The sequence below is a fragment of the Phalacrocorax carbo genome, assembly GCF_963921805.1.
Source record: "Phalacrocorax carbo chromosome W unlocalized genomic scaffold, bPhaCar2.1 SUPER_W_unloc_5, whole genome shotgun sequence".
In the NCBI taxonomy this organism is placed as follows: domain Eukaryota; kingdom Metazoa; phylum Chordata; class Aves; order Suliformes; family Phalacrocoracidae; genus Phalacrocorax; species Phalacrocorax carbo.
The window spans coordinates 1,184,906-1,205,160 of NW_026990256.1; the positions used below are offsets into that span (position 1 = coordinate 1,184,906).

The 20,255-nt window shown below is 43.5% G+C and overlaps 1 protein-coding gene across 2 annotated transcripts in view; it reads left to right on the plus strand.

Moving 5' to 3' along the window:
• The window catches only part of LOC135310885 (arrestin domain-containing protein 3-like), a 58,697-nt gene extending 39,049 nt beyond the window's left edge, over positions 1 to 19,648 (plus strand). The window contains exons 8-10 of one of the 2 annotated variants that reach the window (XR_010370843.1): positions 6,344 to 6,533; positions 9,924 to 10,039; positions 19,218 to 19,648. Coding sequence is in view for 1 of the 2 variants with exons in the window: in XM_064439982.1 (XP_064296052.1) it covers positions 4,974 to 5,036 (63 nt within the window). In the remaining variant the exon portion in view is untranslated. Of the gene's footprint in view, positions 1 to 4,973; positions 5,754 to 6,343; positions 6,534 to 9,923; positions 10,040 to 19,217 lie in introns of those variants that run through there. The other variant, XM_064439982.1, reaches the window with a different exon arrangement.
• Positions 19,649 to 20,255: the final 607 nt, after the last annotated feature.

Below are 20,255 nucleotides of genomic sequence, written 5' to 3' on the forward strand. Positions count from 1 at the left end.
TATACATGTATTTGCTATAGTTCTCTCTTTTGATGGCCACTAAATGCCCAAACTTGGAGATAGTTCTTTGTTTCTTCTAACGTACTCCACAGAGCCTTATTTGGCTACTTCGCTTACACAAAGCTGGTTGCCAGCTGAGTTCCACAACACAGGATGCATTACTTGAAAATGGGAAAAGCTTCAATTATCTAAATAGCCCAAGGTCTAAAAATAGCTTTCCAGTGACAGCTAATATAGCTTGCATGAAGAGTGCCAAGTTCCACAGTACATTTATCTGCAAAGAGCTCACTATAAATGAGTCAGTAAAGTTCCCAGAACATTTGTTAATTAATTTTTCCACATTACATAAGTCAATTAAATGCATTTGTCACCCGGCATTAAGGGACAGACAGGTTCTTTTAGGGATCCTTGGCAGAATGAAAACAGCACTAAATTGTAGTTATAATTAAAGCTTTATTTTCTTAACAGGATTTTATGGTTGGCATAGGATAGAGTTTATGATCAGAATAGCACAAGGTTTCTATAAGCACAATCAGTGTAGTACAATTTTATAAGTAGCATAGCACAGAATTTTATAGCACCACTTATGGTCTCTAATCACCTGGACCCTCTGCAGATTGTGTCAAATCTTAATACTTGGCTTGCCATAACAATCCTAATCTAGACTTGAAAACACATAAAAGAATACAAGTCACCAACTCAGTTCTCAGAGGAAGAAAAATCCTCACAGACAGGGAGGGTATCCCTGACCACCAAAGAGTCATAGACTTCACCAGCCAACACCAGTTCCAACCCCACTTAGAACTTGTAACTGCTTGATTTTATAGACAGTGCTCTGTGTGCTGTTATGCTTCCATGCTCTGTGATGGGGTCATCACCACCACCTGGTTGGCCAGGTGCCTGGGACTTTCAAAGTCAATAAGAAGGGGAGTAGTCAGCCTTGGGCCCAGGAATCTTGAAGCTGGTAGGGAGGGGAAGAAGAAATCTATTTGGTTTGTTTACTTGGTTCACAGGACCTGATGAGGAGGGGAAAGGGAATGAATATGTGATCAGCTCAGTCACAGTGAATGGCCATTTGCTTTATAAAATGGTGTTAGTTATGCTAACCATATTACCAGGGATCAGGAGCAGGGGGTACTGGTCACAGCATTAAAGCATTAGCCATCAATGGGTTGGATGTACAGCAGCAGAAGTGTCCAACAGTTTCCTTTAAAGATAAGTCTTTGAAGTAGTGTAAAGTTACTTCAGACTTTCCTGCAATATCTACGCCATTTAACTTCTCAAATGAGAAAATCAATAGGTAGGTTAAAATATAACAAGCAGAAAGGCAAGAATTCTTATCACTGGGGCTCAGTGGCAATGGAAAAAAGTGCAGCTCAATGTGAAGCTCATCAGTCCTGAGATGATGAAAATCAAATGTAGCAGCTCTTTGCCTGGGAACAGTTTCTCAATATATTTTGATTTCTCAATACTGAATTAATCTCTTCTAGAGAGCGCAATGGAGGACAGTGAAAACAGCAGCTCTCCTTGCAGATTTGGTGACCTTTTCTTCCCTTCTGCTATAACTTAGTGACTACTGTAACACTGACATATTGCTTGGGACTATGTTGTGGACACACTGGGAGGGGATAGGGAAAGAGAATTCACAAGTGTGGGAATCTTCAGAGTGAATAGCTGAAGTTATGAACTTTAGGACTGATTATATCCAATAATGAAAAACAAATTTTAAATTAGTAACAAAATATTTTTTTCAAAGTGTATAATTAACCTTTAAAACTCAAAATGCCATCAAGTTTAAGAGTTCAGTTGGAGGCAAGAAGGATTATGTATTTATTTTTATAATGCAAACATCTATAGATACATTAGGAAAAGAGACAGCTGCCATTATTCTGAGAATTTGTATATGAACTGTTCTGTGCCAATAAGATTAAGGCAGCAGAAAACCTGATGGCATAAAATTGGTGAAAAAATCCCTTGTTGTAGTGCTATAAACATATTTCATTTAAGTAATCTACTCCAGTATAATCAAAATTTCTTTGCATTTTAAGTTGAAAACATCTTCCACTTCTCAAATAAAGTGATATCAAAGAATAATGTATTAAAAACATTGTTAATAATGCCTCTGTAAGAATACTTGAAAAAATGGCATAGGCACACATTAAAGCTCACATAAGAGGGAGCATACTAGAAAACAAACAAAAGACAGCACATTTTTCTCTCAGATGCAATAATTTTGTAAATATAATCTCAATTTAAAGTTAATTTTTCAGTATTATGGCAATCAGTGTACTAAATCAAAATGGTGTGTAGAAATGGGGAAAGTAACTTCATCAAATTGATTTCCCAGAGCTTGTGTTACTTCAATGGTCAAGAAACACCAAGAAAAAAATATGTGCGGGTATTCTTTCAGATTTTTAGTTGTAATCATAAAAAACTTCCTTCACAACTATTTTCAGCTCTTTATGACAAAAAGAAGGGACAGTAGATTGGCAAGATAAGGTTTATTATTCTTTCAATCTATTATTTACAGAACAATAGAATGGCAAACTTTGATTTAATTTCCCCTTAGAATACAGTGCAGCAATTTCAAGTGGACATTGTAGGTGCTACAACTTTGTAGCATGTAGAAACAAATATTTTTTTTCTGACATTCCAAATTATATTACATTTATTGTAATTACATTAAAACTTATTAATATTGCAATATTATAATTTCATAATATAGTACTCATAAGTCTGCAGTAGTTGTCAGCTCTCTTGATACCACAGCATTAAAAACTAAACCATTTTCATTTGGTTGCTCTGTGTCAAATGCCACACAGCAAAATGAATATTCCAAGTCATCTAAAATGAGGATAAAAGTCTCTTCTGATATTTTTTTTTAATGGAAAAACTGCTTTTATTTAACTGTATCTGGCCTTCTGGTGAAGGTAGAAAGACTGGAAATCAGAGTTGCAAGATGCAACTTTATTAGTGCTAATAGTTGTTTTAAATTATTTAGATCTACTCTAAGTCTACTCACATAAGTGGGTGGGGTTTTTTTTTTTGTTTAAACACACATGCACATAAAGCTTGTTCTTAATTTTTTTCTTAATCTTCTGGATTAGTGGTTTCTTTTGTGTGCCAAGATTTTTGTATTAGATTTATCTCAGAAGATAACATTTGTTCTCAGTTGTGACCCTTAATTCTATAAGAAAACAAGTAGAGACCACTTCTATTAAAAACAAAAAGCTTGAATGTCAGATTTCTATGGCTTGGTATGGGCAGCCAGGATAAGACTAAAGGAAGAGTGGGGAGGGAAGTAGCATCCTTGCAGTTCCAGCTTACACATTCACTTTTTCTTGCATTTTGTATGCTTGTTTTCAGTAGCATTTTCATTCATACATGCTCTCTCTATATGAAGAAAAAACTGATATACTGCATATTAGTCTGTCATGGAAAGTTCACCTTGAGAGAAATATATACAGACACACAGAGTAAAATCCTGTTGCTTTCCAAGGAGACTAGTAAACATTTATTTGTTCATCTGCACAGAGAGCAAATGCTCAGTTATTAGGAAGATGAATAAAGAACAGACAATAGAGATGTCGATTGTTACAGTTTAAGCAAGTTTCCATTCCTGTTGTTAGTGCTTGTCCTGGTTTTGGCTGGAATAGAGTTAATTTTCTTCACTGTAGCTGGTATAGTGTGTTTTGGATTTCTTATGAGAACACTGTTGATGGCGCACTGATGTTTCAGTTGTTCTTAAGTCTGTGCTAAGTGTCCCTAAGTAGTGCTTATACTAGTCAAGGACTTTTCCAGCTTCCCATCCTTTGCTAGGGGCACAAGAAGCTGGGAGAGAGGGGACACAGCTGGGACAGCTGATCCAAACTGACCAAAGGACATGGACCTGTTGGAGCGTGTCCAGAGGAGGGCCACAAAAATGATTCAAGGGCTGAAGCACCTCTCCTGTGAAGACAGGCTGAGAGAGTTGGGGTTGTTCAGCCTGGAGAAGAGAAGGCTGTGGGGAGACCTTATTGCGGCCTTCAAGTACTTAAAGGGGGACTATAGGAAAGATGGGGGCAACCTCTTTAGCAAGGCCTGTTGCGACAGGACAAGGGGTAATGGTTTTAAACTAAAGGAGGGTAGATTTAGACTGGATATAAGGAAAAAATTTTTACTACGAGGGTGGTGGAACACTGGAACAGGTTGCCCAGAGAGGTGGTAGATGCCCCATCCCTAGAAACATTCAAGGTCATGTTGGACAGGGCTCTGAAGAACCTGATCTAGTTTAAGATGTCCCCGCTCACAGGTAGTGAATGAATTCCTTGTTTTGCTTTGCTTGTGCACACACCTTTTGCTTTACCTTTTCATTATATTATTATTACTACTATTACTGTTTTGCTTTATCTGTTAAACTGTTCTTATCTCAACCCACGAGTTTTCTTACTTTTGCTCTTCCGATTCTCTCTCCCATCCCACTGGGGTGGGGGGAGTGAGCGAGTAGCTGTGTAGTGCTTAGCTGCTGACTGGGGCTAAGCCATGACAGTGCTCCAAAAGGTAAACAACCTCAAAACTGAATAAAGTCTTGCTACTATGATATTGAAATAATTGACTCATCTGCATATGGCCAATTGATCTAAAGTAAACAGTCCCATGAGAAATTAAGGGCTATGTTTTTCACTTATGACTAAAACAAAGCATGCCATCTTTAAAAGGTACAACTCTCATGCAACAAGGCTGCTCATGCCAATATCTCAATGCATACTTCAAGTTTTCTGTACTTTGACATCCAGATTACAATATTTCATTCTACTATGTGCTTTAATTCAGCATGACCAGTTGAGTTTTGACCTCCACTACACACTGCCATTTGGGTACCTGAGTTCAGTCTGAAAATAAAAAGTAACAAAAGACAAACTGCCTATTATACATGGGAAAGGAAGAAGTTTAAAATAACACAGTCTTACCTAAAATCTATGCTCCCTTTACAGGTTTCTCTTAGTTGCCCCAGTTTTGATCTACAGCCCTGCAATGAGGTTAGCAAGTCGATTTGAACCTTTAGTTAAAATTTGCCTGGCTAACGGTCAATGTCACAGACTAGAAGACTCAAAGGAACTTAAAGAGGGCATCCAGTCCATCCACCTGATTAAAGAAGGATCATCTACATTCCATTCCTGAAAGACGTTTGTTTAATCTGTTCTTCACAGCTACAGCATGCCACCAGGGCTCCACGGTTTCCCTGTACATTGTTCCCTTATCTTTTGGGAAGAACCTTAACTAGTAGCCAAAGCTTCCTTTTTGTAATTTAAACTCATTGATTGCTGATGTATTTGTCATGTGTATGGGAGAATAGACTGTCTTTTGCTTTTGTAACATTTTTAAATGTATTTGGAGGCTTACTTTCTCTTGGTTAGGTAAACATATTAACAATTTTATTTTTTGCTCTAGAGATAATTTATTCTAGTTCTTTGACCGGGTTGCTATTTATTTGAATCTCTCCAAATGATTTTTCCTCTGTGCATGGTATCTAAAATACAGCACTGCCATGGAAACCTCGCAGCACTGAATCATGAAAAAGAACAATTGTTTCACCTTGCTTTCACAAGCTATCTTAATTTAACTTCCAGTAGTGTTTAATTTCTCATCCAAACAGCACTGTTGTTTCATGAAACCTATAGACTGCAATCAGTTTGGAATCCCTTTTTGCAGAAGTGGTGCTTACTCAGTTGCTTTTCATTCTGTATTTGACTAAATGATGGTTCTTACTGGGATGCAGTACTCTGCACTTTTCCTTGTTAACTAGTATTCATCAACTTGTCAAGATCAGTTTTAATTCTAAGTCTGTCTATGTATTCTCATTCTTTTCCAGCTTGTTACCTGGAAATTTAATGATTGTACTCTTATTTCATCATCCAAGTTATTAATACAAAGTATTGATAAGTGCTACATACAGATCATATTCACTGACATTAAGCCGCTGAATTTTGAGAATAGTTTTCCAACTAGTATTGCATCTAGCCTGTGGCACATACAGCTAACCATGCTTCCTAGCCAAAAAGCATCAGGTGAAACAATACAACAATTTTTTACTAAAAGCAAAATGTGTAACATCTGCTGTTTCTTTCTGTTAAGAAAGCTTTCCACATTTTCAAAGACAGAAATTAAATTGATAAGACATGATAGCAGATCTGTTGACTGTTTCTCATCTCCTTGTTTCCTTCTAGATACTTACAAACTCTACTGTATTTGTCCAGTGTTTCTGCAGAAATGTATATTAAGCTGCAAGACAGTTCACCAGCTACCCTTTTTCTCCTTCTTAAAACTTAAATGAAGTAGACAGCAGGTTTTTTCCCTTTTTCAGCCTTCCATTGTTTCATGCATCCTCCATAAGTTTTCAAAGGTAGCTGCTAATGCCAAGAAGATATCAAGATCTCCACCTTGGAGTTCACAAGTAATGCTGTCATGAATCCTTCATTTTCACTTGAACTGTCTTGAAGATGGTCAGTTTTCTCATCTCAGAATGTAGTTTGACTTCCAACACAGGTTTGCCAGTGAGTATATTGCACGCCACAGTGAGCCAAGTTGGAGTTTGCTGCCTTGCACAGTCAGTCCTTGTCTATGTAAACTCACCCAAAGTTAACTCTTTTTCCATGTGTCACACATCAATAGTAAATAATCATATAGGCAAAGTTCACTGTCATAGTCACAAAACCAAATGTCTCACATTCTTCATGACTGGCTATGCAGAATTATCAGGCTTGCTTTCAGATGCTTGTAGCCATACAGTTTGTGTAAATAGCTAAATGTCATAAGAATATCACATCCCTTTCCACAATCACCTCCTTTCAGAAGCTTTAAAAAAAGTAAGGATAATGGACCAACTCCTCACGCTTTCCCAAGAGGCAAGTTTTATTAGGTGATTGTACAAGTTTTCTTGCTGTTCTCAATCCATGTTGTCTTACTCATGGGAAGGAGTAGGAATAAAATAAAAAGAGGATGACAGCTTCCCATAGGAAAGAACTCTATGGTAACAAATATCTTTTGGTAACATTTAAGGCCAGAGATGATGACTGCTCCCGTCCCAGTATCACTCCACTCAAAATTTCTCCTTAAACAATGTCTGGAAGGAGTTAAGCAAAGATTGAATGGGAGAACAATACTGAAATTTATTTTCATACAGGAATATGCCAACTCTCACCTTCATTCACAGACTTGGAAGGATAATTGGATCCAAAATTAATTTCATTGGAACTAGTTAGAAGTGAACATAAAATCTTTTTCATGAGGGAGGAACTTGTTCCTCAGAAGCTCTCTAATACAACCAACTGAAATAAACCTTTGATTCATCAAGTCATTTTTTTCCTAAATTCAGTCTGTCTTCACTATAATGACTGTTTTCCAACTGTGATCATATTGGTTCTGTCTACCCAGACTTTCCACATTGATGAGAAGCCTGATTTCCACAAGAGAAATGAGGATAAAACTAGCTCTCCATATAATAACAGTCCTTATAACTAATCAGGAATTCAGCATTCTCAAATGAATCTGAATGAACAAACTTGATCCAACTTAAGCCAACTGCTACCAGGAATAAGTGTGTTAGAGGAAAGAATAGGGGAGGAAGGAGACATCCACATCACAACATACAAAGTAAATGGGTTCTCTTGAGTGAGAGACAAAAGCCTCATGTTTCAATATTCCTCCAAGCTGATCTGAGAAATTGTACAGCGCTTGGTAGAATTTGCTGGCAGGACAGCAAAACCCAGCTATATTTGGTTTATCTCAGTCCTTAAAAGTATGATTACCACGTATCTATACCATCTATATATACACACACACTTTATATATTTATTTACATATCTATATATATACATAGGGAATGACACCATCAGAAATGGTGGCCTCTGTGTATGTAGTGAGCGGGGGCTTCCTTTTCTGACATACTTCCAGGTTAACTGGAAAGTGGAGGCTGGTCCTGGCAGCCAATCACAGGGCGCTGTCAAAATTGGCAGCTATCAGCCATAAAATGGTGGCTGAAATAAAATTACTGACCCTGTGCATTTAGTGGTAGGGGGCTTCTTGCTCTGACAGGAAGGGATGGCTGGTCCTGCCAGCCAATCACAAGGCTGCTTGAGAATACATGGAGTATGATTGTGTAAAAAATTGCAGTCAGCCAATCAAAAAGCAGTATGAAAACACATGGGGTATGACATTTACAGAATGGAGGTTCCATGCCACGAAACAGTGGCTGAAATAAAATGGCAGACCCCATATGTGTTGTGGGGAGAGACTTCCAGGGTCCTTACATCAGGGGACTGGAAGAGTGGGGGGGACTTCTGGGGCAAGTGGAACATGCAACTGCCTGCAGGTAGTGACGCTTCTGCCAGAAGCTGGGGGTGGGACACCTGTTACTTCTTATCTTGGATATCAATGATACTTATACTACAACATATTCTCAAGGTTGGCACTAGCCTTTTCCGAACTGGTGCAAGAATAGGGCTTCTATAAAAAGGTAACAAGCAATAAATGTGATTAAAGAATGCCATGGCATACTGTTACAGGGAACACAACTTCTCAGGGTGCTGAGGAATTAGTGCAATTCGTAACAAAAGTTATTTGTCACGCTCATTCACAGTTTTATTAGTCAGTGCAAAGTATAGGGGTAGAACGTATCTAGAATTTTTTTTCTAGTCAGCATTTGCTTTTTCCTGTGCCCTCCTATACAAATAATTTGTGGAAGTAAAGCAGTGGCTCTAACTTGATGAAATTCTGAACTTTATTAAATAACTCTCCCCCCAAAAGAAACCAAAAGAAAGCATTTCATTGCAGTTCCAAATTCACTGGTTAGCCTTTGAGCCCTTCTTACATAAGATACATGCTGATACTATTTCTGAAAATGTTGGTAACATAACCAGTTAAGAAAGTTAAAAGCAGCTATTTTGACTCACAGTTTAGGAAGCAGCAAATCATTCATCTGAGCGAGGAAGAAAGCTCATATGCTAAAGAGGCAGGGAGATGCTCTGCATTTTTTCCCACATTTTTTAAATAGACAGTTATGGAAATTAATAGCTCACCATTAATCTTCAGTGCTGTATAGGCCTGTCATATTTAAGTGATAAAACCTTGAAAAGGAGGAGTGGGACCTACTTTTAGTAAAGTCCACATGCATGTCATTTTATATCTTTTCAGTACCTCAATGACAACTGACCTAATATAAATGCAACATAGGAAGCATCAACGTACCTTTGTAATGAAACATTTGTTTTAGTTAATGTCACAGGAGAAGAGTCAGAGATCACTCGGACAGATGTGATCTGGTAGTTAGTTTATTGATTTATAATCAGTAAATTTAGGTATGTAAAATATTTAATAAGTACAGATGGACTGGCAGTCAATACTATTTACTACACTTAAAGTTAGTATGGGATACAAAGATTATTGTGTAAGCTTACTATAGGTATCTTAAATGTTACATGCATGCAAAAAATGTCACTTACCAACCCATCAATGTCTGGTGTCAGGCAAGGGATCTCTCAGCCTTGAGGGGTGACCTTGAGAAGCGTCCCTACTCAAGGGGAGATCACTGCTGCGCAGCCAGCTGCTATGGAGGGAGAGCTCAATGGACCCTGATGGCTGCAGGTATTTATGGCGTAAAGTGGTTGATTTGTAGTTAGTTTTTCTGCTGTTTATGCAGTTTCAGCCAAACCATTTTTTGTTTTGTTTTAGTGCTGTGTTCTCACTGATAGCCTCACACAATAGGATTGACTTTGGGTAGTGAGCTAAAGGTGTTTTAATCCTCCAAGAGAAAGAAAATCAGGACACAGATAATTTTCAAAGTTCTAGCTACCAACTTAACCATTGAATGGATTTCTATAGAGTACTCATTACTGAAGTGCAAGTCAGCTATGCTGATCCACTCATGAGAGTGTTATTTTTTCCAGGTTCTGATAACAAAATGTTGGAAGTGTTAAAGTGAAAGTCATCTTTGTAGCTGCAAATGATCTACTATTTACTAGAAAAAAGGAAGTAAGAGCCTGTCTCTGACCATCAAAAAGAGGTACTTCTATGTGAAGATTGGCTTTTCTGTTGAGATAAAGGTTCCAGGAATTTGGTTGTATGTTGATAATTTCCTGACAATATCTGAGGAGTTGTCGTGGTTCAGCCTCAGCTGGCAACTGAACACCACGCAGCCGCTCGCTCACCCCCCACTCACCCCCAACTCACTCAAGGATAGGGATCGGGTAGTTTCCGTTTCTTGTACACATGGTTCCTCCTCCTCCTCCTCCTCTTCTCGTGATGGCCCTGGTTCATCATAATCTCTTTCTAAACGAGTTGACTTTCTCTTCCATGATTTCTTCTTGCGTATAGGGGCGACTGATACTGGCACAGGTTGGTCCTCTGGTTCAGCTGCAACGCTTGGCACTGGGGTTTGAGTAGCTGCAGTGCCTGTCGTGGGGGTTTGAGTGGCCGCCGTGCTCATCACCGGGGTTGGAGCAGCTGCAGTATCTGTCGCGGCGGGTTGGGTGGCCGCAGTGCTTGTCACCGGGGTTGGAGTAGCTGCAGTCTCTGTCGCGGCGGGTTGGGTGGCCGCAGTGTTTGTCACCGGGGTTGGAGTAGCTGCAGTCTCTGTCGTGAGGGTTTGGGTGGCCGCAGTGCTTGTCACGGGGGTTGGAGTAGTTCCCTTCTCTTTCCCTTGGGGGTACTGAATAGTGTTAAATAGGGCTCGATAGGCATAAGCCAGACCCCAGCACATGGCAGTGATCTGTATCTCTCTGGAATTGCCAGGGTGACAACATATTTCCTCCAAATGTTCTACTAATTTTTCAGGATTCTGCACTTGTTCAGGGGTGAAGTCCCACACCACAGGGGGTGCCCACCGTCTTAGGCATTTGCCCATACTTTCCCACATACCCTGCCACGCATAGCTATCGAGCCTTGGGACAGATCTCTGGATTATATTCTTAACTTGCTTACTAACCTTAGACAGATCTGATACCACCTGCCAAAGCAATATCAACAGATGTATCTTAACTACAGAAGGATGTTCAAGATACTGAAAAGTTGTTGTAATGAGGGAGGAGACATTACATAAGATAGTAGCTACGGTGCCATTCTGTATTTCCTCCATAAAAAATTCCTCAGAGGAGGAGGTATAATTGCTAATTGCCTCCATGAGGTGGTAGCTGTAGTACAGTAACGGCTTCCATGCAAAACCTAAATAACTGATAACAGTCAAGGCCAGTGTTTTAATAACAAGTCTCCTAGGCAAAATATCTCTAATCACTGCAGAGCACAGCCAACTGACAGAACCAACAGCAAGTTTTAACATGTACTTTACAATCAGCATGGTAAAGACTGGACAAAACGAATACTGCGAGCAGATTAATCAATGCTGTGACCAGCAACTGTTATTATCTCAAACCCTTCTTGCCCCACGTTGGGCGCCTGTCGTGGTTTAGCGGCAGCTCAGCCCCACACAGTCGCTCGCTCACTCCCCACCGGTAGATGGGGGAGAGAATCAGGAGGGTAACGCTCGTGGGTTGGGATAAGAACAGTTTAATAATTAAAATTAAAAGAAAACAACAGTAGAAATGCAATGTAAAGGAGAACAACGAGAGGCGCAAAGCCCCGGGGGGGGTGGGTGGAAGGGAGGGGAGAGGGGGAACGAACCGCCGGAACAAACTGCCCGCGCCGCAGCCGCGTGCCGCCCGCCGACCCGACGCCGCGCCGCCTCCGTGCTCGCGCTGCAACTGCCCCCACCTCAATATATTGGTCATGGTGTCACATGGTATGGAATGAACCTGCCATTGGCCAGTCGGGGTCAGCCACCCCCACCATGGCCCTGCCCCTCCCAGCCCCCCCCCGCCACGCGGCAGAGCGCGGGAAGCTGGAAAGGTAGCCGACCCCCACAGTGAGGAGAATTAACCCCTTCTCAGCCAAAACCAGCACATTCTCCACCCCTTAGTCCATACCATTTACACCATGCCCAGGTCCCATACCATCCAATACAAACTTATCGACCACCACCCCTCCCCTTCCCATCCTTTAACATAATACACAGACATCATTCCCTTAGTTCATGGACCTTCCCTGTACAATGTCCATTAAAAATGTCCATTGAGTTCATCCAGTCCATGACTCTGGGCTCCATCTGTTGTATCAGTCTTTCCGGGTGGGAGAGATGGTGTGTGGCGTTGGGTCGCTGCATACCGAGTCAGTCATCGTTCCATCACTGCTGCACGGCTTGTTTCATAGTTGATCTTCCATGGGTTGGGAGGCTCGTACTCTGATATCATTGGTACAACACAGAGGTGACACACAGTATTATATAGCAGTTCACATTGTGCCATGCAGTTCATTGACTGTTTTCGCCCAAAATCAAATCCCCTTGAGGCACACATCGGATTTCTCCATCCTCCCGCATCACCCACCAAGTGCACCCAGGTCCTCGAGCAAAAGCAGTCCCACGAATGGGTTTGCCTTTGCCGGAGGCAGGAAGAACCCAGACTGTTTTGCCCAGCATACTTTTTGTGTGCACTACAGGGACTCTATCCCCTTCCACAGTACGTAAGGATTCTGACTGGGCAGGGCCAGCTCGGTTGGCAGATCCCCTCGTGTTGACTAACCACGTGGCTTTTGCTAAATGTGTATCCCAGTGCTTGAATGTTCCACCCCCCATTGCTCTCAGTGTAGTTTTTAACAGTCCATTGTACCGTTCAATTTTCCCAGAGGCTGGAGCGTGATAGGGGATGTGATACACCCACTCAATGCCATGCTCTTTGGCCCAGGTGTCTATGAGGCTATTTCGGAAATGAGTCCCGTTGTCTGACTCAGTTCTCTCTGGGGTGCCATGTCGCCACAGGACTTGTTTCTCAAGACCCAGGATGGTGTTCCGGGCAGTGGCGTGGGGGACAGGATATGTTTCCAGCCAGCCAGTCGTTGTTTCTACCATTGTAAGCACATGGCGCTTGCCTTGGCGGGTCTGTGGGAGTGTGATATAGTCAATTTGCCAGGCCTGCCCATATTTAAATTTCAGCCATCGTCCCCCATACCACAGAGGCTTTACCCGCTTCGCTTGCTTGATTGCAGCGCATGTGTCACATTCGTGGATAACCTGTGCAATAATATCCATGGTCAAGTCCACCCCTCGATCACGAGCCCACCTGTATGTTGCATCTCTCCCTTGATGACCTGAGGTGTCATGGGCCCACCGAGCTAGAAATAGTTCACCCTTATGCTGCCAGTCCAGATCCACCTCAGCCACTTCAATCTTGGCAGCCTGATCTACCTGCTGGTTGTTCCGATGTTCTTCAGTGGCCCGACTCTTGGGGACGTGAGCATCCACATGACGTACCTTTACAACCAGGTTCTCTACCCGGGCAGCAATATCTTGCCACAGTGCGGCAGCCCAGATGGGTTTGCCTCTGCGCTGCCAGTTGCTTTGCTTCCACTGCTGCAGCCAGCCCCACAAGGCATTTGCCACCATCCAGGAGTCAGTATAGAGATAGAGCACTGGCCACTTTTCCCGTTCAGCGATGTCTAAGGCCAGCTGGATGGCCTTTACCTCTGCAAACTGGCTCGATTCACCTTCTCCTTCAGCAGTTTCTGCTACTTGTCGTGTAGGACTCCATACAGCAGCCTTCCATCTCCGATGCTTTCCCACAAGGCGACAGGACCCATCAGTGAACAGGGCATATTGCTTCTCATCTTCTGGCAGTTGGTTATACAGTGGGGCTTCTTCAGCACGTGTCACCTCCTCCTCTGGTGATATTCCAAAGTCTTTGCCTTCTGGCCAGTCCATAATCACTTCCAAGATTCCTGGGCGACTGGGGTTTCCTACTCGAGCCCGCTGGGTAATCAGTGCAACCCATTTACTCCACGTAGCATCAGTTGCATGGTGTGTAGAGGGGACGTTTCCTTTGAACATTCAGCCCAGCACTGGCAGTCGGGGTGCCAGGAGCAACTGTGCTTCAGTACCAACCACTTCTGAAGCAGCTCGAACCCCTTCATATGCTGCCAATATCTCTTTTTCAGTTGGAGTATAGCGGGCTTCGGACCCTCTGTATCCACGACTCCAAAACCCTAGGGGTCGACCCCGGGTCTCCCCTGGTGCTTTCTGCCAGAGGCTCCAGGTAGGGCCATTCTCCCCAGCTGCAGTGTAGAGCACATTTTTTACATCTTGTCCTGCCCGGACTGGCCCAAGAGCTACTGCATGGACTATTTCTCGTTTAATCTGTTCAAAGGCTTGTCGTTGCTCAGGGCCCCATTTGAAATCATTCTTTTTCCAGGTCACTTGATAGAGAGGGCTTACAATCAGACTGTAATTTGGAATATGCATTCTCCAAAAACCCACAACGCCCAAGAAAGCTTGTGTTTCCTTTTTGCTAGTTGGTGGAGACATGGCTGCTATTTTGTTGATCACATCCATTGGAATATGACGACGACCATCTTGCCATTTGATTCCTAAGAACTGGATTTCTCGTGCAGGTCCCTTCACCTTATTTTGTTTTATGGCAAAACCAGCTTTCAGAAGGATTTGGACTATTTTCTCTCCTTTCTCAAAAACTTCTTCCGCTGTGCTGCCCCACACAATGATGTCATCAATGTACTGAAGGTGTTCTGGAGCTTCTCCCTGTTCCAGTACAGTCTGAATCAGTCCATGGCAAATGGTAGGACTGTGTTTCCACCCCTGGGGCAGTCGATTCCAGGTATACTGGACGCCCCTCCATGTGAAAGCAAACTGTGGCCTGCACTCTGCTGCCAGAGGGATTGAGAAGAATGCATTAGCAATATCAATTGTGGCATACCACTTGGCTGCCTTGGACTCCAGTTCGTATTGAAGTTCTAGCATGTCTGGCACAGCAGCACTCAACGGTGGGGTGACTTCATTCAGGCCACGATAGTCTACTGTTAGTCTCCACTCTCCATTAGACTTCCGGACTGGCCATATGGGACTGTTAAAGGGTGAGTGGGTCTTACTGATGACTCCTTGGCTCCTCAGTTGGTGAATGAGTTTATGGATGGGGATCAGAGAGTCTCTGTTGGTGCGATATTGCCGCCGGTGCACTGTTGTGGTGGCGATTGGCACCTGTTGTTCTTTGACCTTCAGCAACCCCACCACAGAAGGGTCCTTTGAGAGACCGGGCAAGGTAGACAGCTGTTCAGTTTCCTCCATCTCCAAGGCAGCTACACCAAAAGCCCACTTGTAACCTTTTGGGTCCTTGAAATACCCTTTCCTGAGGTAGTCTATGCCAAGGATGCACGGAGCCTCTGGGCCAGTCACAATGGGGTGCTTCTGCCACTCATTGCCAGTTAGGCTCACTTCGGCCTCCAATACAGTTAGCTCTTGGGATCCCCCTGTCACTCCAGCAATGCTGATGGGTTCTGCCCCTATATAGTTCGATGGCATTAAGGTGCACTGTGCGCTGGTGTCCACTAAAGCTTTATACTCCTGTGGGTCGGACGTGCCAGGCCATCGGATCCACACAGTCCAGTAAGCCCGGTTATCCCTTTCCTCCACCCGGCTGGAGGCAGGGCCCCTCTAGTCCTGATCATGGCAGTCACAACTCACTTCCTGCAAATGTGAATCAGGAGTCCCTCTATTACACTTAGAAATAAAATCTGCGCTTCTACTCCTCTGTCTGGGGACTTGTTCACTGGAAATTGGAGCAGCAGCTTTCCTGGAAAAGCCCCCCTGAGTGACTGTTCTTCCTTGCAGTTCATGCACTCGTGCCTGTAGGGTCGAGGTAGGCTTGCCATCCCACCTCATCATGTACTCTCTGTGGTCACGCAGGTAGAACCACAGGGTGGCCCTTGGTGTGTGTCCTCTCCTTTGAGCCAAAGGATGCTTATTCCTAACAGCTGAGACACTGCTCTGTCGAGGTGGGGAGTAGGACAGATCTTCTTTGAGTTGTTGGACCTCTTGGGATAGTTTCTCCACAGCAGAGACAAGCGAGGACGAGATATTTATGTCGTAATCTCGGAGTCTATCTATCACCTCTGCCACCGTTGGTGTCTCGTCATCTTTCCAGGACATCACTGCCAATGAGTTTGCATGTGAAGATGGTGCGCTCCGTACAAACTTCCGCCACATGGGTCGCGTGCACTCGGCTTCATCTGGATCTTTGGATGACTGTTGATCGTCCAGGTCACCATAAATCACCTCAAACACAGCTAATTCCCTTAGATACTGGATACCTTTCTCCATAGTTGTCCATTTTCCTGGGCGATATGTAACATCTTCTTTAAAGGGATACCTTTCCTTCACTCCAGACAGGAGTCGCCTCCAGAGGCTGAGGGCTTGTGGCTTTTTTCCTATTGCTTTGTCAACGCCCCCTTCCCCAGAAAGGGATCCCAATTGTTTGGCTTCTTTTCCCTCTAGTTCCAGGCTACTGGCCCCATTATCCCAGCATCGGAGCAGCCAGGTGGCAATGTGCTCACCTGAACGACGGCTATAATCTTTTCGCATATCTCGCAACTCGCTTAAGGACAGGGATCGGGTGGTCTCTATTTCATTTATTACTTCTCCCTCCTCTCCCCGCGATGGCCCTGGTTCTTCATCATCCCGTTCTAAACGAGTTGATGTCCGCTTCCAATATTTTGTCTTGTGTATGGGGGCAAGTGATACTGGTACGGGTTTATTTTCTGAGCTAGCTCCGGTACTTGTTGTGGGGGTTTGAGTGGCTGCAGTGCCTGTCGTCCGGGCTGGATTGTCTACAGTGCCAGTCACTTTGCATTTCAATCCAGAGACATTCTCTTCCCCCTGGGGGCATTGAATGCTGTTGAGCAGGGCTCGGTATGCATGGGCCAGGCCCCAGCATGTTGCAGTTATCTGTGTCTCTCTGGAGTTCCCAGCGTAACAACATACTTTCTCCAAATATTCTACTAGTTTTTTACGATTCTGCACTTGTTCGGGGGTGAAACTCCAAAACACTGGGGGTGCCCACTGCCCTAGGTATTTGCCCATGCTATCCCACATGCCCTGCCACTCATAACTATCAAGCCTCGGGGCAGATTTCTGGGTGATATTCTTAAATTGCTTAGTCAAAACCAAAACAACATGCCCAAAAACTAACAATAAGTGCACCTTAACCACCCAAGGATGTTCAAGATAGAAAGACGTTGTTGTAACAAAGGCACAGACATCACAGAACAAAGTTGCAAAGGTATTATTCTGTATTTCCTCCATATAAAATCTCTCAGAGGAGGAGGTATAATTGCTAATTGCCTCAACAAGGTGGTATCCGAAGTACAGTAACGGTTTCAGCAAAAACCCCAAATACCAGATAAAGCTGAAAACGAGTGTTTGTATAACAAATCTTGTAGGCAAAACATTACTAATCACAGCAGAACACAGCAGACTCAACAAATCAACACCAATCTGTAACACCAACTGCAAAAAGGACAACATGGTGCTGTGACCAGCAGCTGTTGTTATCTCCAACCCTTGAGCCCCACGTTGGGCGCCAAAAAGACTGTCGTGGTTTAGCGGCAGCTCAGCCCCACACAGTCGCTCGCTCACTCCCCACCGGTAGATGGGGGAGAGAATCAGGAGGGTAACGCTCGTGGGTTGGGATAAGAACAGTTTAATAATTAAAATTAAAAGAAAACAACAGTAGAAATGCAATGGAAAGGAGAACAGCGAGAGGCGCAAAGCCCCGGGGGGGCGGGTGGAAGGGAGGGGAGAGAGGGAACGAACCGCCGGAACAAACTGCCCGCGCCGCAGCCGCGCGCCGCCCGCCGACCCGACGCCGCGCCACCTCCGTGCTCGCGCTGCAACTGCCCCCACCTCAATATAGTGGTCATGGTGTCACATGGTATGGAATGAACCTGCCATTGGCCAGTCGGGGTCAGCCGCCCCCACCATGGCCCTGCCCCTCCCAGCCCCCCCCCCGCCACGCGGCAGAGCGCGGGAAGCTGGAAAGGTAGCCGACCCCCACAGTGAGGAGAATTAACCCCTTCTCAGCCAAAACCAGCACAGTGCCAAAAATAGACTGTCGTGGTTCAGCCTCAGCTGGCAACTGAACACCACGCAGCCGCTCGCTCACCCCCCACCCCCACCCCTGTGGGATGGGGAAGAGAATCGGACGAGCAAAAGAACTTGTGGGTTGAGATAAGCACAGTTTAATAACTACAATAGAATGATGATGATAAATGATTATGATAATAATGACAGTAATGTTAATATAATAAAAGGGAAAAGGAAGGAAAGGGAAAACAGGGAACAAAAACGCAGAAACACGAACGATACAACCGCTCACCACCCGCCGACCAACGCTGCCCGTCCCCGAGCCGCGATTACTCCCCCCCCTCCCCCGGCCAGCCCCTCCCATGTAGCATACTGGGCATGACGTTACATGATATGGAATATCCCTTTGGTCAGTTTGAATCAACTCTCTTAGCTGTGCCCCCTCCCCTCCCGGCTTCTTGTGCACCCAGCAGAGCATGGGAGGCTAGACATGTCCTTGACTAGTATAAGCGCTGCCCAGCAACAGCCTAAACATCTGTGTGTTATCTCAACAGGTTTTTTTTTCCATGCTAATTTCAAAGCACAGCACTATACCAGCTAGAGTGAAGAAAATTAACTCTATCCCAGCTGAAACCATGACAGGAGTTTTATAACCTGAAAATAGAAATAGGACACTTACACTGGTTTGAATCATTCAGGCAATGGATAAAATACTTTCTTGCATCTTATGTGATGACTAGAGGGAGAGATAATCTGTTATTTGGAAAAAAGAACCAGTCATTTTAAATGCACCGCCTACTACTGTAGTGGAGCAGTTCTGAGTTCAACCATGAATATACAAGCCATGAGAAATATTTTATACTCTAACAAGTTTTGTCTTAAATTATGCAGTTTAGGCCCCAAATAACTGGCTAGTGACAGCATCTAGGACAGCTATAGCAAAAACTGTATTTAATCCAAAAGCTGACTCACATCATTAGGAATTTTCTCAACTTAAGAAAAAGTGTCAATCACACACACAAAAAAGTTTCCTTTCTATCATATCTGAAATCTGACAGACCTTTTAAAACATCTGTGGCAGGGGAGGAGTGGAAATAGTGGTTCTCTCTCATTTAATTACACTGATGTCCAAGAAAAAAAACAAGGTGGGCACTGTACCTTGTCACTATAAGATACAGTAGTTCCAGTGTCCCCATTTTGAGTAGTCTTTCTCTTTGTGTGAGATATGACAAAATACAGTGAATCCTTTTTTTGTTCTTCTATCCAGTGAGTGTCAACACCACATGATGTATCAAAAGCCTTTTTGTGATTTTGACCAAGAATGATAAGCAAACAGCTCAAGCCAATAAAGGACCATATGCTGGGCTAGTGGAATTTGAACCTTTTGTAGTTGTTTTAGGACTGTTCTCAAGTTTTGAAAATGAGAGAGACAGAGAGAGTGAAGATCTTGAAGCCTTTTGGGAATGTAAGTGGTGACCAATGTTGTACTTGACTCCATCATATTTAAATCTGTCCTTGTCAAGGAAGCATAATTTTCCTATGCAATATTACAGGTCATGTTGAAGAGCCTAGCTTCTTTTTCGTGGTACATCAAAAACAAGACAGGAGAAAAGGGATTCTGTAACTGCTTATATTTAGCAGCACTGATCCAAGTTCAGTAGTAGAACTTGTGTGAATAAACTTTAAGGTATCAGAGCACATTGGTATGTCTTTGTATCCTACTGACTTTAGGCCTTTGTGCCTCATAAAGTTTCCTGGGGGTGGCCATTTCTGGGCAAGTGATAAAGTTGGTACCAGAAGGAGGGTCCAATTTCAGAGTACCCACTCCTAATTATTAGGAGGCTCAGAGGGGATCTCTAGGAGGCTCAGAGGGGATCTCATCACCATGTACCAGTACTTAAGGGGTAGCTACAAAGAAGATGTAGACTCCCTTTTTACACGGAGTCACATGGAGAGTACAAGGGGGAATGGATATAGGTTGCTCTTGGGGAGATTCCGATTGGACATGAGAGGGAATTTTTTCACAGTGAGGACAGTCAACCATTGGAATAATCTCCCCAGGGAAGTGGTTAACTCGGCCACGTTGGACACCTTCAAGAGTCGTCTGGACAGGGTGCTGGGCCATCTTGTCTAGACTGTGCTCTTCCTAGAAAGGTTGGACTAGATGATCCCTGAGGTCCCTTCCAACCTGTGATTCTGTGATTCTGTGATTTTTAAAAACCCAGTTTATCAAAACCAAGAGTTTTCAGAAGATACATAAATAAGCTTTGAATATATACACACCATATACCTTTCACCATGTATT